Source organism: Mytilus galloprovincialis, chromosome 8, assembly GCF_965363235.1.
Source record: "Mytilus galloprovincialis chromosome 8, xbMytGall1.hap1.1, whole genome shotgun sequence".
NCBI lineage: Eukaryota > Metazoa > Mollusca > Bivalvia > Mytilida > Mytilidae > Mytilus > Mytilus galloprovincialis.
This window is the reverse complement of record NC_134845.1, coordinates 24963700-24981736: the sequence shown is the minus strand read 5'-3', so window position 1 is coordinate 24981736 and position 18037 is coordinate 24963700. Positions and strand designations below refer to the sequence as shown.

Genomic DNA, 18037 nt, shown 5'->3' with positions numbered 1-18037 from the left:
TATCTCTATCTATAATAATATTCAAGATAATAACCAAAAACAGCAAAATTTCCTTAAAATTGCTAATTCAGGGGCAGCAACCCAACAACGGATTATCCGATTCATCTGAAAATTTCAGGGCAGATAGATCTTCACCTGTTTAACAATTCTACCCCATGTCAGATTTGCTCTAAATGCTTTGGTTTTTGAGTTATAAGCCAAAAACTGCATTTTACCCCTATGTTCTATTTTTAGCCATGGCGGCCATCTTGGATGGTTGGCCGGGTCACCGGACACATTTTTTAAACTAGATACTCCAATGATGATTGTGGCTAAGTTTGGTTTAATTTGGCCTAGTAGTTTCAGAGGAGAAGATTTTTGTAAAAGTTAACGACGACGACGGACGACGGACGACGACGGACGACGACGGACGCCGGACGCCAAGTGATGAGAAAAGCTCACTTGGCCTTTTAGGCCAGGTGAGCTAAAAAGAGCTTACAGCTATCAACATATAAAGAAGTAAATACAACCTTTAACCCTTAACTTACTACAATGTGATCGGTTGATTGTTGGTGTTTAACCGACATGAACAAGCTAGGTTTTGATCAAAGTTTTACACATCATTTTATCATTTGCATGATTTGGTATTCAAAAGCTCACCAAATCTACCAGACATTTTCCAAGTCTCAATTTGGTTTTACAGTGAGTTGACTGTTAGTGTTGCTCTCCACCAATTGCAAATAAATAAATTTGGTGTATTAACTGTCTTCTGATTGGTTAAAATAATTAGCTTTATTTTCAATGTTATCAATTTTTATGGCGACACGCCCACTCTAACGTTGTGTATTCATACGCAAACATCTGTGTACGTTGTTATCCGTATTTATATATATTTTTGAGCCTTATTTTTGATAGAAATTTATTTATAATGAATGGCAATAATTTATTTTGAATTTATTGAACCATAAAATTAATTTTTGACTCTTCACATTTAACATAATCCGCTTCGCGGATTATTCAATGTGAAGAGTCAAAAATTAATTTTATGGTTCAATAAATTCAAAATAAATAACAGCCATTCATTAACTCATTCAAAATTTTGACCAAATTGCAATTTGTTTTATGAAACCAAATTGTTCAACTCGTCAGAAAATTGAACAAATTGTTCAGTCAAAATGTGAAAGTGCAAGGTGATAAAATAAAATATACTTACAATCCTATAAGACTTTAACTCCACTTTAATGATGTTGTGACAAAAATTAGTTTATCAGTTTGTATAGTTATATTATATTCATTTCCATGCTGAAGGGGAACTGTTTATTTTGAATTGCTATTAAATTGTCCAAACTAAGCTTTCATATAGTTTTTCTTTCTAAAAGTATTCTATATTTATAAAAATCAGATATCATTTTAAATAAAAGATCATATATTCAGTAAAATATGTGTGAAATAACAATATGCTATTGATAAATTTTCAGGGGAGATAACCTAAAATATTATTCTTTTGAATAAAGACTTTTTGAAAGAAAAGTTATTATCTCCCCCATGGAAATTTCCTACAAACATATATTGCAATTTTACACATATTTTACTGAATATGAAATATTTAATTCACATAATGTCTGATTCTTATAAATATAGAATACTTTTTTGAATTGCTATTAAATTGTCCAAACTAAGCTTTCATATAGTTTTTCTTTCTAAAAGTATTCTATCTATAATACTAAAATTACGAGGTCCAATTTGTCAGCCGTCATCACGTAAAAACGACGAATAAAAAAATTCAACTTTATATATAACTAATATAGTACAAAAGTGTAGATTAAAAATTACACCACTCCAGGCCCTTTTGTTTTCCACGTAATTAATATTGCCAATAATTAAGAAGTTCCGGGTCGAGTCCGATACCGATACCAATAGTATATTCACCTGTTACCGATTACCTTATCTGTACGTTCCGCATCTGACAGGCGCACCACCAAACGGTGTATTCCGGATTAATATGTTATATAGTATTACACGGGTCATAATCACAGGGTTGACACTACTTAATTGTCAAATTGTTACCTATTGTAGTATTTTAATCAGTTAGACTTTCTAAGATAACAATACGAATACTAAAAATCTGGACTAAAATAAGGCGTATAGGTACAGTTTTCAATTTGTTAGCGGGCATGACGTAAAACAGCGAATCAAAGAATTCAACTTTATTTATGACTAATATAGGACAATGCTGTTGATTAAAAAGTACTCCATTCCAGGACCTTTTGTTTTCCAAATAATTAATATTATCAATAATTGATAAGTTCCAGTTCGACGGGTTCAAACAGAAAGATTTGAAAGCGGAGAAAACTGTGTATCTTATAATCGGCCATCTTCGCTAGCCAAGGGTTACGATCCACTCCCGCTCTCTTCACCCTTGGCAGATTGAGCCAACATTTGTGATATCAATGTCGCGCCATCTATCGGAAGATTAAAGTCACGCCTATTCCGAATACATTATTCTTGACCAATGGTAGCACTTGAACTCTTCAATTTGGAGGTAAAAACACGGTAGTGTCTAGATTCTACTCACTTGGTAAAGCCGGAAACGAAAATATACATCAACATCCATGGATTTGTGCATGAAACATACACAGGAACTTCTATTTGTTGATTAAAAACATTCAAGTTGTCACAGAATATAGTCGTATGTTTAGTGATGTAAAGACTTGTTGCACAATAAATATGTGGCAATTGTTTACAAACACTTTCTACATTTACACGTGATCATGTTATAGGCGCTTTTTGATTGGATGCAGCGAGTTTCTACTGCAACCAATAAAAATCCTTTCCTTGTGTCTCCGAAATATTATCTCAATCCGCCAAGGGTGAAGAGAGCGGGAGTGGATCGTAACCCTTGGCTAGCGAAGATGATAATCGGCATGACTTTATCAAATGACAATACTAATACTGAAATAAGGCTTGCGCATAGTTATATACTTTAATTCAGTCACGGACCTGCGATATCACGGGTGTGTTCTAGTATATATAAGAATCAGACATTATGTGAATTAAAACATTTCATATTCAGTAAAATATGTGTAAAATTGCAATATATGTTTGTAGGAAGTTTCCATGGGGGAGATAATAACTTTTCTTTCAAAAAGTCTTCATTAAAAGAATAATCTTTTAGGTTATCTCCCCTGAAAATTTATCAATAGCATATTGTTATTTCACACATATTTTACTGAATATATGATGTTTTATTTAAAATGATATCTGATTCTTATAAATATAGAATACTTTTAGAAAGAAAAACTATATGAAAGCTTAGTTTGGACAATTTAATAGCAATTCAAAATAAACAGTTCCCCTTCAGCATGGAAATGAATATAATATAACTATACAAACTGATAAACTAATTTTGTCACAACATCATTAAAGTGGAGTTAAAGTCTTATAGGATTGTAAGTATGTTTTATTTTATCACCTTGCACTTTCATGACTTGGCTGTGGTTTTCTACAGCAGTTGGTTCAAATTTCTGACCAGTTGAACAATTTGATTTTAAAAAACAAATTGCAATTTGGTCAAAATTTTGAATGAGTTGCAATTGGTGGAGAGCAACACTAACAGTCAACTCACTGTAAATTTCTTCCAAAGGGATTTTTTTAACCATGTAACACAAATGGTCAAAACTATGCCTTTGATTAAAAATGGTAGTTAAGTTTTTTAAGCTGTAAATTTTTTGGTTGAAAAAAATGAGTTGTACTGAATTGTAATCTTCTTATATGAAGAAAACCAACAATAGAAAAACAAAAGAATTGATTTCTTTATTTAAAGATTTACAAAGTCCATAGGTTATACTATCTGCCTCTGTGTTTTTTTGGGTTTTTTTTAATATTAGCCTGTCTCTTAGCAGTAGGGTTTGTTTCAAAACAATCAAACCAAAGAATGTTTGCTGAAAAATCTTGTTCCATTACAAAGTATGTCTAATATTACATGGTGATGATGCAGTTCAAGATTTTCAGTGAACATTTAATTATGATCCATTCATCTTCCATCAATTTTAAATCATTCTGTTGGAACAACCCAAATTCATGCAACTTGTCAAAATGTACATTAGCATCATTCAATTACAGGTATACTAAAAATACCTGCAGGTGTGTGCATCAACAATAAATTCAAATATAATTTTTTCACTTTTTTTCTAAAAATAAAAAGCATAATCAAGCAGAAACAAGTTGACATCAAGCAGCTGTTGTCCTATTTCTGATAGCATTCAAGTTATGAATCCTATTTTGAAACGGTAACATCCAATTAAAGGCAAGTTGATTTCAGGGGAGACAACTATATATTCAAGATAGGATTCTGATTTTTTTTTTTAATAGAAATATTTTTGTAGAAAAGCTGACAGGTTAAGACTTATAATGACACATTTTAAAATTAAAAATCAAAAATATTGTTTATTTCATTTTAATAAGATATCCAATGACTATAGCATTAAACTCTGAGGTATCTTTGATTCACTGAAAGCACCTAAAGCAGGACAGGAAACCTAAAATCATTTTTGTTTTCTTTTTAAATGGTAAGCTGGTAATCAAAGCATAAACCATTTCATACAGCTTTTTGACATAAGAATTCTATAATTTATTAAGTTTTCTGATAAGATCTTAAAATAGCCCTTAACACTCAGAAATCTTAACCAAATTAAGTAGAATGTTGACTATAGCCTAAATCTACTCAAAACAGAATGTTATTTAAATTTTAAGTTTACAGGGATTAGATATTCGTGAAAAATTATGGTTCAGACATAGTAGGTTAACTATAGTATTGTAGTATTGTAAAGGAAGGTAGGGAAGCTCTGTCAGTATAGTACATTTAAAAAAAGATTCAAAAGAAGCACTGTAAAAAAAGTCTATATACTAAATCTGTGAAGAATCATTCTAGTGAAATTAAGGCACAATAAAGGTTGTAAAACAAGATACTGTAAATTCAGAAATTATTGCGTGCTTTAATATTCCGATTTTGACATTTTAGACAAAAAATGCGTTTTTGATTTTTGCGATATTGAGAATAATCTGGTTTAATCTTATAAAAAAAAACCACTCAAAATGTGATTTTAAATTATTGCCATTATTACTCTGTCTCATTTTTCGCAATAATAAAAACATTGCAATAATTTCCGAATTTACAGTACTCATTACCTGTCGAAGTTGAACCCATCTGAAATCTTTGCAGATGGTCTTGGAGTGCTCAAGAAAAAAATAGGTAATATCTAAGCACTCTTTGTGCATTTCCCATTATAACTTAGAACACAAGATCTGTTTTAAAGTTTTATTTGTGGGCTGTTGTATCAACTTTTGCATGATATAATCAAATTTACATATCATATTTTAGAAATTCTTTGTTTTAAAAATCACCAAAATTTTAGTAACTTTATGAATTTATTTCTGCCCTAGATGAAGGATTTATCTAAAACGGATATTGATATTACTAATAAACTTGTAAATTGGTAAAAAAAAAAGAAAAATTAGATAAACAAAAAAATAAAGAATTATATGCAAGCTTAAGACCCAGAATAAAGTCTGAAAGCTGACAAAAAAAATTAAAAATCCCCTCATTAAGATAAAATATTCTTATATCATGCAAAACTATATTGATTTTTTTCTACTTTGTATGTATGAATGTTTCTATTCTATTTTATGAATTTATTATTATCAATCCATAATAAATCATATTAACGTTAAATCTTAAAAAAGCAAAAATTTATCAAATATAGTACATGTAGTATTGCACTATACATAATTTATCGGCAAAACATAAATGACAAGCAAAATAGTCAATTAATTTTCTTTCTTTTTTTCTGGCAAGCCTCTTAACCAAAATTACTTTTTAAGTTTCTGGTCTTTGAAAGCTAGCTCTAATAAGATAAATTTTTTATGTCAAATACTTTTAAACGCATTTGATTCTTTCTGGCACTAAATTGTTCATTTAAAGTGTGAAATCCATAAAATGAATTATTATGGATAAAAACTAATAAATTAAAAAGTATAAAATAATAAAACTGAAATAAAATTTAATTAAATATCTGGATTATAGAGTAGCAGAATGGAAAGCTACAAGTTTTATCAACCACCATGCTGTACTTGTATAATGCTTATAGCTTAAACATAAAATCTAAATCTGTGTAGTTTGAAACACCATCAATCTGATTTTGATCATCTTGTGCTGAAATCAAAACAAAATTACAAAAAGCATTGCTGAAAAAATGTTTTGTAAATAAACAACATAAGCCAAAATGCAGGGCAACAGAAGTTTGTTATTTGCCAGGCATACAATGTATTTTTTTTATTTCTGTTAGAAGTCTCTGGAAGCTTAATTAAAAGATGACGAAAAATAAATTTTAGTTAAGTTTATGTTTATAAATGCACTGAAACATTAACAGGAAGACAATATTTTATCCATTTTACTAGCAAATTCAACTATGTGTTCACAAATTCAAGGTGAAGTCCTGTTTCACAATTGAAATCTGAAAACTTGTACCAAAGAAAACCCAAAAACCTTTGGCGAAAAAAAACCTCTTTAACACACTGAAAACATTAGATAAAATTTGTATCAATTAAATATACAATCAAATTTAATAGGTCACTATCAATTGACATAAACAAGCTCAAAGCCTAAAAAACAACAGAGGACCAAAACACAAAAAATAAATAAACAAGAAAATCTGAACTACAACAGTTTGAACAAAAACCTACTCGAAAATATATCTTCTATTTCTGAAAAAAAACCGTTTTGTTAGTTGAAATTGAAGATGCATGTTAAAAAGTTCCAGCACAGAAAATCAAAATCAGACTTTTGACAATATTTCATATAACAATATGTTCATATAAATACATATAAAATGCATGAAACACAGAAGGGATATTTTTTATTCATTCCAAACTACACAATTACGTTTAAAACTTACTCGACTTTTTCCTGTCTATTTGAAATACAGTAATACTATTATACTAGTCTAATAAATAAATGTCAACAACTGTTCCCAACTTTTTCTATGGCTATTTCTTTTCTCATGACAGTAAGAAATGAAGTGTGATATGTCCAAGAGATGCTTACACTTGGAATGAACCTGACTCAATCTCTAGTGTTTGTGGTAATTTTTATATGCATATTCTGATATATACACTGTAAGTCTGAATGTCATGAGATAAGACATTGAACTGAAACCTTCTTCCATAGTCTAGCAGATATTGTTGCAGTTCCTGTTTTCAATTCAATAAAAATGTGGGTTTTGTTTTAATTTGTAACATATAATACATGCAGACTAAAGTACAGTGACGTTTAGTTTTTTAACTTCTGTACTTTATTTGGTTTCTGGTGAAAAGTTGTCAGATTGGTCATCATATATTTTTAAACATCTTCTTACTTTTATAAATGTAATTATATTCACTTAAGGTAGATGGGGTGTCTAAATTATAATCCATAGAATCTTTTAATAATTTGCCAAAATGTAGTTCATATCCTGCTTGTTTAAAAACATTAATAAAAAGAATGGGTCACCGGACTTATTTTCACGCTACAGGTTGTTCAAAATTGTCAAGATTTTGTATAGATTATGCATGGAAAACCCATTTTTCCGCCATAAAACGCAAACCACACCATAGAATTTAGAGATAAAATATGAGAAGATAGCTTCAATATTATGCTTTCAGATAAGAAAAAGAAAAAATGGGGTCACCGTACTCATTTTCTTGCTACATGTAAAAATGGGTAAATTCCTTACACATTCTATTGTAAAAGTAACACTATCTGGATTATCTGTCCTTGCATTTGAGTTGCCTCCCCTTATTTGACAAAGTTGGAAAAAAATGAATCAAACAAAAGAATTCTTATTTTTGTAAAATACAATCATAAATATGATCAAACATGGCATTTTCTATATTATAATGAAAATTCTCACACATGAATTACCTACTACTATAAAAATTTGCACATTTCATCAAAGATCTAGACCTTGTTTTCTAGTATTTCAAAATCCAAGATGGAGGAAGACACCCTATCTACCTTAATATATAAATCACTTTTGCTGTGATTTTTGAGCATTTACAAATGAAATTCACTTGTTGCCAGTATCTGTTGAAAAAAGAATTGAATGAAATAAGTAAACAAATTTCTGACGTAAATTCATAGATCTGTGTTACTTTTAATGTTTGTATACTCAGTATTTTTTTAAGGTTTAAACCGAGATATGTTGATTTGTTATTGGTCATATGATATCCTTTATTTCGTCAAATTTAATGCATTTGCATGTGAAACATCAAACAAAATCTTCCCTAAAGTGAGTAAACTAAAAACACCAAAAGCTAAATAGAAAACTTATACAACTGTCCTTAATACTTCTACATATTTAAAACCTACCTTGAATATTTTCTGGGTCTACCTGAATCGACCTTGACCTTCTAACACTACCATGTACAGATAGATTTTTTCTAGAAATGTGTCGTCTCTTCATTTTGTTACCAAAAGATAGTAGTTTTGGTCTTGATGTATGACCTGCTAACCCCTTCATAATCTTATTAAGCTGCATCTCTATAAATCATAGAATTAAATCAAAATTCAACAGATAGTTTTGTTCACATGGTATTGTCAATATAATTGAATTTTATGCCACTGTCATACAAATGAGAGGTTTAGCTAGCAATACAACCAGGTTTAATCCACAATTTTCTACTTAGGAAAATGTCTGTACCAAGTCAGGAATATTAGTTGTTATACATTTGTTTGATGTGTTTGAGCTTTTAATTTTGCCAATTGCTTTGGGACTTTCCATTTAGAATTTTCCTCTGAGTTTTGTGTTTTTGTTATTTTACTTTCTAGTATAAAATATTAATTATAATTGCAGGATAATTTCTAAAATTTTTAATCAGTCTGCTAATTTTCTCTGTTGTATTGTAATACATTTTGTTTTAGAGCCTTTTTATAGCTTACTTTACAGTATGTGTTTTGCTCATTGTTGAAGACCATATGGTGACCTGCAGTTATCTACCCTTGTCCTGTGGTCTTTTTTAAAATAGTGGATAGTAGTCTCATTGGAAAACAGTGCACATCTCATTTTTATATTTAATAGCTTGCTTATGGTTACTAACATTTTCCAAAGAGTATCAAATACATTGTACAACAATATAATCTGTACAATACTAGGACAGGAAAATTTCACACCTTTCTGGCCAGAGATGATAAGTTTGACATATATTTGGATACACCAAAAAATATACAAATGTTTATAGTTGAAAACTACATCTTGGCCTGTAGATGTTTAATTGTGGGTTATTCTGTTGTAAATTTGCTATTCCTCGCATGTCCTTTTTTTTCGTAGTTACCTAGCTCTTTAGTCTTGGATTTTTTGTAGATGTAGATGTTTTGGATTGCTCTTTCTCACTTGTTCTTGTTTTTTTAATAATCTTATAAAGAATTAACACGTATATATTAGCAAATAAAATTATACCTTATCTATAATATTAACAAACCTTGGGTAGAATCGTCAGGCAAAAAACTCAGCTTCGTTACACAAGAAGTTGTTAAAAAATCTCTCAGTTTTCCCATGTGTACTCTGAAATTATTGTATGTTAAATAAAGGCATAAGTTGGATATTTTTTTAACATAAAGCAAAATCTAATATCTGGTTTAATAATTAATCAGGTTCTGTCAAAGAAAAAAAGTCCCGAAATTAAATTGTGACAGAAGTTGGAACAATACCTGATATAATGTATCCTTTACACAGACAAACATAATAATGCAACTTGACAATATAGATCCTGACTGAACATTCATGGAGCTTAACAAGAATTAGAGATATGTAGTTTTACATCTATATTTGTCTCAACCCCCCCCCCCCCCCCCCCTTTCCTTACTTAAGGTACCCTACTGATGCAAGAGATAAATCCTCATCAGCAAGTTCATCATATATAATATTAACTTAGTTTCTTTGTTTCTATTCACCGAAACACGGTCTTTATTTAATGTTTTTTCTTATATAAAAGAATTATCCCGTATGATAAAATGAAAATTAATTTCAAAACAGAATATATCATAAACATGTATAATGGACTGGATGGGATTTACAGAAAAGAAAATATTGGGCAAAAAAGGACCATAAAAGGCAAAAAAAAAAATGAAGAAAAATTGAGCCTAACAATTAAAGAATAGAGAAATGCAAACCCCCCTCTGGACCCTCATATATAGGGATTAGGGAACAAATACCTTGTTCCAGCTATATAACCACTCTGTAATTTCTTTATTGTAGCCACTAAGGCAGTTGGCAGGTTCTGGCTGGAATCTGAAATCCACAGATAACAGTTATAATTGTGTGTCTATAACCAAAGCTGTTAAAGTGCATAAGATAAATGCTTCTGCCTTACCAATACATGTACTAGTTTAAATTTATTTACTGTTTTGTCACAAAATTAAATGGTTTGATAATTTCTTTTTTTCAGATTTCCATATTGTTGTATCTTTCTAATCTTAACAAAAATACATTTTCTATTCATTTGTACAGAATTAAAATAGCTCCAATGCACTAGTTTCGAATTCATGTATTTCGCATTGCAATACTCATCTGTAGTATAAATAATAGTTTTGTCTTATTATTAGCAGGTTCTATTTCTTTGTAATGAAAGTTAAAATGTAAATGTGTTTATAAAAATGAAATGGAATGTTTTAAATCCGACTTTGAAATAAAATTATTCAGCTTGCACATTTCTTAATTAAAATTTCCTCTTTTAAATATTTTCATGAAAAAAAAACATATTTGTGAGTTTCCTGTTAAAATATAAAAGAGAGTACATGTATACTGTTTTTCAAAATTGTAAATGTTTTCTTTGTAGTTTATAGCTATATTGCTATTTGATATATATATATTAACTGAGAATACATGTGTGTATACAATTTATACAGAATACAACCTATGATAAACTTAAATTTAGATTTTAAAGATACATAACTACATTACTAAATATAATTCATGCATGTTTATAAGATCATTAAAGTAAATGAAAAATAAATATCAGCTCAGTCCTCAATTTGAATATTCTAACAGGAATAATTAATGCTAGATAACAGATGCTAACACAAAGCACTACTGGATAAAAAAGCTTGACATTCACAATGCCCCATGCAAAAATAAGTAGACTATTATCTTCCATATAGAATAATAAAATCATTAATCAGCAAGTCAGCAAGTACATTTGCGGTTACAATTGTTTAATGTATTTGGCAGAATGTTAAAATAGCAAAAAGTGGTGCGACAAAAAAGGCATTTCTTCCTAGCATCATTTTCCAAAATTAATGATTTATTTAAACAATTCTTGTTCATTCAACAAGATACACATATGTTTCATTTCCTCTTATTATTATCAGTCACTTTCATGCTAATCAAAAATTCTCTAGCTGATACCTTCTCAATTTGTCATGAATAATCACACATTACTTAACCATGTGCAGAGTAATCCTTGAAACATTTACTTTTTTAATTTTCACCAATGAGTAACTACAGTTGGCAATATTTCTAATAAGTTATCACTGAAGTTCCATCAATGCAAACTTCTTAATAATACAATTGAGCTAATGGTAGGTAAAACGTAAGGATGAATAAACTAACAGTGTTAAATAACCTTCTAAAGACCACACGGTAGACTCCTGGCGAGAGATTTTCTCTCAGAGTTAAATAACCTTCTAAAGACCACACGGTAGACTCCTGGCGAGAGATTTTCTCTCAGAGTTAAATAACCTTCTAAAGACCACATGGTAGACTCCTGGCGAGAGATTTTCTCTCAGAGTTAAATAACCTTCTAAAGACCACACGGTAGACTCCTGGCGAGACATCTTCTCTCAGAGTTAAATAACCTTCTAAAGACCACACGGTAGACTCCTGGCGAGAGATTTTCTCTCAGAGTTAAATAACCTTCTAAAGAACACACGGTAGACTCCTGGCGAGACATCTTCTCTCAGAGTTAAATAACCTTCTAAAGACCACACGGTAGACTCCTGGCGAGACATCTTCTCTCAGAGTTGGAGACCCATTGGTGGCCTTCAGCTGCTTTCTTCCTTGGTCAGGTTGTTGTCTCTTTGACACTTTCCCACATTTTGATTCTGAATTCTATTCTGATTTATATACTCATTGTAAAACTAAATTTGATCCTCAGTTATTAAATTCCTTAAAAGGGATATTCCTTGTTGATTCCAACAATTCTAAGATAGCTTAAATTTTCAATAGATACCTGGATAAAATGCATATTGATTAGATCATGATGAAAATATAGGATTTGTTTTGTCACGGCACTAAAGACTGTTCTATTGTAAAGTTGAAAAAAACCTATATTGTAACTGTTTTCAATAATTTTATAGGAATCCCACCAAGGCTAAAAATGTTGAATTCTATCTTATAATGTTTGTGTTCTCTAGTTTACTCAAGTACAAATATATGTTTGAGTAAAAAAAAAAAGCCAAAATTGTCAATTTAATTCATTTCAGGAAATTCCTGTTTCACTTTGTACAGGGTTGCGGCTCACAAGGCAGCTATTAAACTAAGAGTTCCAAATGGTGAAGTTGAAATCATTCCTTTGAAATTTTACAAACGCCATCACAAGTTGGTTAACCATTATGAAATAACATTGTCAAATAAACAACACATTCTAAGATGGCACCAAGTTAATTTCATTTTATGTTTTTAAAGAGTTAAGACATTTGTTAAAAGTTTTGTTCTTTTCAACTCGAATCAAATATTAGGAAAAATAGCTTGGATTTTGAGAAAGTCAATCAAAGTTCTTCCCCTACCCCCTCCCTATTATTGACAATTTTCTCTCAAAATTGAATATTCAACCACAAACAAGGTAACAAACATATTTATATTAATTAACATGGTAAAATGTGACTACTTTATATAGAAATGCATATCGTAAAATTTATCTAAACCCACTAGAATTCTAACAAACTGTTAGAAGAAATCCATACATTCTTGTTACCCAGAGTCACTAACTTGACTAAGTACAGAGATTCACAAATAGTAGTTAGATACATTTTACTAACCTTTTTAATCATTCATATTTTTTTTATGAAAGTATATTTTTGTTTTAAAATAAATTATTTTGGGATGAATTCAATTCCAATTTTTAGCAAACTAAATAATTACTTAGGGTATTATCTAAGTAAAAAAAATCATTCAGAAACAATCTAAAAATGATTAAACTCCAGCTAGTCATAGTTTGAGTTGCCACCCTTTGCTTATAAATCAAATAATGCATTTAAGGTGGTACCTAACACTTTCACTAAAATCAATTTGGCTCGTTTAATTTTCATTACATTTTGAAAAAGTATTCATTTTGACCCTTTGACAAAAATATAAAAATTTCAAAAAATTTGAACCAACTATTTTATTAGAAAAATTACACTGGTTATATAGCAGTTTGACAAACACTAATTTTGATCATTGAGAAGCTTAAAATTCTCTTAACAACGCAACGTAATTAAAATGTTCAGCTGATTTTACAGAGTTATCTCCCTGTAGTGTTAGGTACCACCTTAATTCAACTATAGATATATCATCATATGAAAAAATGCTAGAAAAGTTTACCTTAAATAAATTCACTATCTCTTCAATACAGTCACATAGGTGTGAAAAAATAGTCAGGTGGTAAATATGAGGCACAAAACTATGAAAAACACTTGAGGACTTAAATTTGGAGGACACTGGTCTCCCAATGGTTTTCTAAACTGTACTGATGCAAACATGATATATTTCAATAAAACAATATATTGTGTGTCTAAATACTTTCGCACATCTCAGTATACACAAAACGGAGTAAGGTAAACAGACAGAAAGTCACAGGACAAAAAGTCACAAATTTGATAGGACAAAAAGTCACAGGACCAAAAGGCACAAATAAAATTTTCACCATTGTTAAATATGTAAGAGAAAGATCTTGAAATATTTTCTTTTTATTAGATATATTTATTTCTAAGTTTAGGATATTGTTCATATGCCTTGATAAATGAAAAATTATTCAATTTTAATCATGCAAAGGATACATTTCTTGGCACAAGGAAGCCATTTAAGTATCAAGCCACTTTGACATTTTGTTTTTATAACAATCATTTGGTCATAATTGATATTTATGGTTTACTCCTGATTTGCCCACTTTTATAGCGAACCCTATGATAGTTTTCCATAGATTCACCTGCAAGTTACCTGTCGATTTAAACTTTTGGCAGTTCTATTGTCCCATCTAACAAATACAACAGGTATTGTTCTCTGTATAGTTCATTCACCAAGACCTTTAAATTTCTTCTAGGAGAAATATATCACTCATTGATTAATTTACCTGACCAAAAAATTATCTGTTTTTTTATTGAAATACTTCTATAAACTCACATAAACTGTATGCAATATTGTATTTATTCAATATACTATTAATATATTTTCAATCTGTTCAATATAAAATCTGATTTAATAGTAAAAAGTATATTTTAGACACATTTTTTAGTATTTTCCAAAGAATTTGCATGTTTTTGTTGTTGTTAATTTATAGACTATGTTTATGAAGACCTTAATTTAAAAATAATAATATTCAAATTTTTATTTATCAAACACACAAAAATATTTATTGAATATTTGATCAGAAATCAACTTTTAATTTTTAAATCATTATTAATATTGAACACATTAAAAACAAGTTTTTGGTTTTGAATAAATACAACACCACATGCAGTTTTGTGAGTCCTTTCTTAGTATTGGTATAAGTATTTTTTCATCATTGACAGTTCAATTTTTTGTTCAGGTAAATTAATCAATGAGTGATATATTTTTCCTAGAAGAAATTTAAAGGTCCCAGTGAATAAACTACACAGAGAACAATACCTGTTGTATTTGTTAGATGGGACAATAGAACTGCCAAAAGTTTAAATCGACAGGTAACTTGCATGTGAATCTATGGAAAACTATCATAGGGTTCGCTATAAATCTACCAATTATCTATTAGTTAAGAAAACAAAAAAGACAAAAGGTTTAATGAGCATACAATTGTATAGTCTGTTCCAACTTAGGTATATAGTTTGTAAGTGTTTTCTAGACATTCAGGTTGTTTTTTTTGTATAGAAAAATAATAATAAATTTTTTTTTTTTAAAATTCTCAGTAATTTAATATCAATTCAATCAATTAATTCAACATACATATACAGCAAATAACTAAAAAATTATATTCAGTTATAAAAGTGTCTTTCTGTTCATTAGTTTCTGAATGATTTTCATGATAGAAATATATTTATACACCGAGTTCTCTTTTATTGCAAACTTTATGTAATAAATTAATTGATTTTATAAATGTATTGCATAAGGAAATCAATTAAGTACAAAAAAGTAATAAGGGCACTATGTGTAAAATGATGAGAAATACAATCTTTTATATATACATCAAAAGTAACAAAACATTTAATATATTTACAAAGTCACAATTAACAATAATTCACTTCATTGTTCAGTTCAAATGGAGAAGATGGGATGTTGCGTCAGAGTAATCTACCACGTTGATGGCTCCTTGTTGGTATCTGTATATGAGTCTGGTGTCTATTACTTTGTATGGTCGTCTTTAATGTGGGCGGGTTCCTCCTGCTGCATACTGGATAATGTTGCATTCTGTTAGTGCCTTTGTTTTCTTCAGTAGCTCAATGATCTCGTAGATGTTTGGATGGGCGTGTTTGAGTCGCTTCTTATGTTTGTTGTGCCATCCTTCCAGGTGATTTGTGCATGGTGCTGGTTCCCTCTGTGTAATAGTGGTTCCATAGAAAGCGGTAGTTTTCAACCCAAAACTCTGTCACGTAATCTGTAAATGAAGTTGTAGCGGGTATGTTTTCAGTTTCTCCAATGTCTTCTAAAGTGTTTAGCCAAACATCGTCAACAAGGTGGGGTGGAACAAGAGGTACCAGTAGTTTTTTTCTTTATAATAGGACTGTAGTCCATATTTTTGTGCCTTTCGCCATATACACTGGGTGAAGTGGAAGAAGCAGCCTTTCACGGTTACCCCTGGACATACTGTCTGTGTTGCGTTGTTGGTTGCTGTCTCGTAGTCAATAGTGTTTCTGTAGTCTCGTAGTGTTTCTGGTTGAAGTTGTACCTGGTGTTGTTGATCAATGGCTACTGAACAGTTGCATTTATATTCTAGTTGTTAAATTTAATTGGATAATTTTATATTTTACTAAATTTTGAAACAGTGTATTGTATTGAAATTAAAAAAAAATTAAGTTGAATAAATTAAAAGATATTCAAATGAGATTTATTCTATTAAATCTTTAGCTTCATTATTTTACTTTTCACCTTTTTCTCAGAATGTACCAATAATTAAAAATATTTGTTGATAAATTGAAATATTCATTCATTTTAGTATACTTTTTTTCCTATTTTTTTTTTAATAAAATACACTATCCTGCCAAATATATATAAAATATAGAAAATTTTTGCACATTTTCCTTGATTTAATAGCAGAATATAATATTCTTTTTTAATTTTACAGGTAAAATAAAAGGTAAAAAATATGACTATAATTCAGAAATAAACTATAATTATTAAAACAACAATTCCCCCTATGTTTACATATACATGTAATTAAAAGTGGGCAAACCAGGATTGAATAGATTTAATTACAAAGTTGCTTTATGACAGTTCATGAAAAAAATAAGAAAAATATTTTCAAAATTAGTGTTTCATTATTCAAAGAAAAATAATCTCAAAACTGAATTGTGACTTTTTGTCTGTGACTTTTTGTCCTGTGACTTTCTGTCCTACATTCACACAAAACAACCCAAGTATCTGTGTATTTCAATTTTTATGTACAACTACCTTATTTGACAACAGGAAGGAAAGCAATTTACTTGAATATACATTTTACCAACAATAATTGAGTGAAAACCTACCTATTAAATTTTGCACATTGGAAACTCTGGTTTGACAAGAATGTTGATTATGTTGTTTACTTTCTGTGGATTCATCAGTGTTCTTGAGGTAAACCATTTTTGTGGATTTTTGGGGGGTATTAGTGAACCAAAAATGTATATGTTCAACTTATTACTATTTGTCTAAAGCTTTTATGTAGACTTTGTCAAAACAACGAATTCCAATATCCACAAAATTTTTTAATGTTAAATCAATCCCCAATAACCTATTCCCATGAAATTAAATGATTCCAGTTTTGACAACCTACCTAAAACATTGTGAGACACTATAAATGTCATGGTAGGCCGTCCCAAACCTTTCCAACTAGATTTCAAAAAAGAAACCTCTGTTCTAATCAAGTCCACAATAAATTTTGAATCAAGAGACAGGTAAAACTGTTGTTGGTCCATAAACTACAAAATAGAAAATTTCTCAATTTGTAGAAATTGTATTATTAAGGTATGGACAACTCCTGTGTGCCATGACTGCCATATAATGGAGTCAATCAGTTCTGGGTTGCTGGGTTGCTACCATACAAAACAAAATGAAGAAATAGTTCCATAAGAGCAAAATCATTGTTTTGGATATATCTCTGTGATAACTAAATAAGCTAAGACTTGAGAAATTTAACAATGATGACAGGAGCCAATCTAAAAAAAGTACTCTACAAAAAAGGTCATATGAGCTAAATGAGTACATATCAAAAACAGTAACCCTTAATATGAGACACATATGAGAAATATGACATATGAGAAATATTCAAGAATTTCTGTGCACAATTTGCCATATCCTCAATAGATTATGATACCATGTGTATACAGACTTTAGGAAGTGATATAAGACTCTGGGTTTAATAAATTAAATCTCCAAGAGAACACAATACATTGTTAAATAGATATACAAGACATAATGAATATTGCAGATTAGGAATTCTAAAACAGAAATTGGAGGATGAAAAAGTTATTTGAACTTGGGGATTAAAAAGTATTAAAAGTTAAATAAAAAGAGTGAAATACACACAGTTTTACGATGTCAAAACTGGTAACTTTTATATAGCTACTTTAAATTTGTTTCAGAAAAAAAAAAAAAAAAAT

At 29.7% G+C, this 18037-nt stretch overlaps 1 protein-coding gene across 12 annotated transcripts in view; it reads right to left on the bottom strand.

The window, feature by feature from the left end:
- Positions 1-18037, bottom strand: part of LOC143085386 (putative phosphorylase b kinase regulatory subunit alpha) — a 75344-nt gene that overhangs the window by 30259 nt on the left and 27048 nt on the right. For 4 of the 12 annotated variants that reach the window (XM_076261697.1, XM_076261685.1, XM_076261689.1 and 1 more), the window contains exons 16-21: positions 17212-17356; positions 10226-10301; positions 9493-9575; positions 8384-8554; positions 6933-6947; positions 5167-5214 (exon numbers count right to left, since the gene is read on the bottom strand). In XM_076261697.1, the coding sequence (XP_076117812.1) occupies positions 5167-5214; positions 6933-6947; positions 8384-8554; positions 9493-9575; positions 10226-10301; positions 17212-17356 (538 nt within the window). The remainder of the gene's footprint in view (positions 1-5166; positions 5215-6932; positions 6948-8383; positions 8555-9492; positions 9576-10225; positions 10302-17211; positions 17357-18037) is intronic. The other 8 variants (XM_076261688.1, XM_076261687.1, XM_076261686.1 and 5 more) reach the window with 4 other exon arrangements.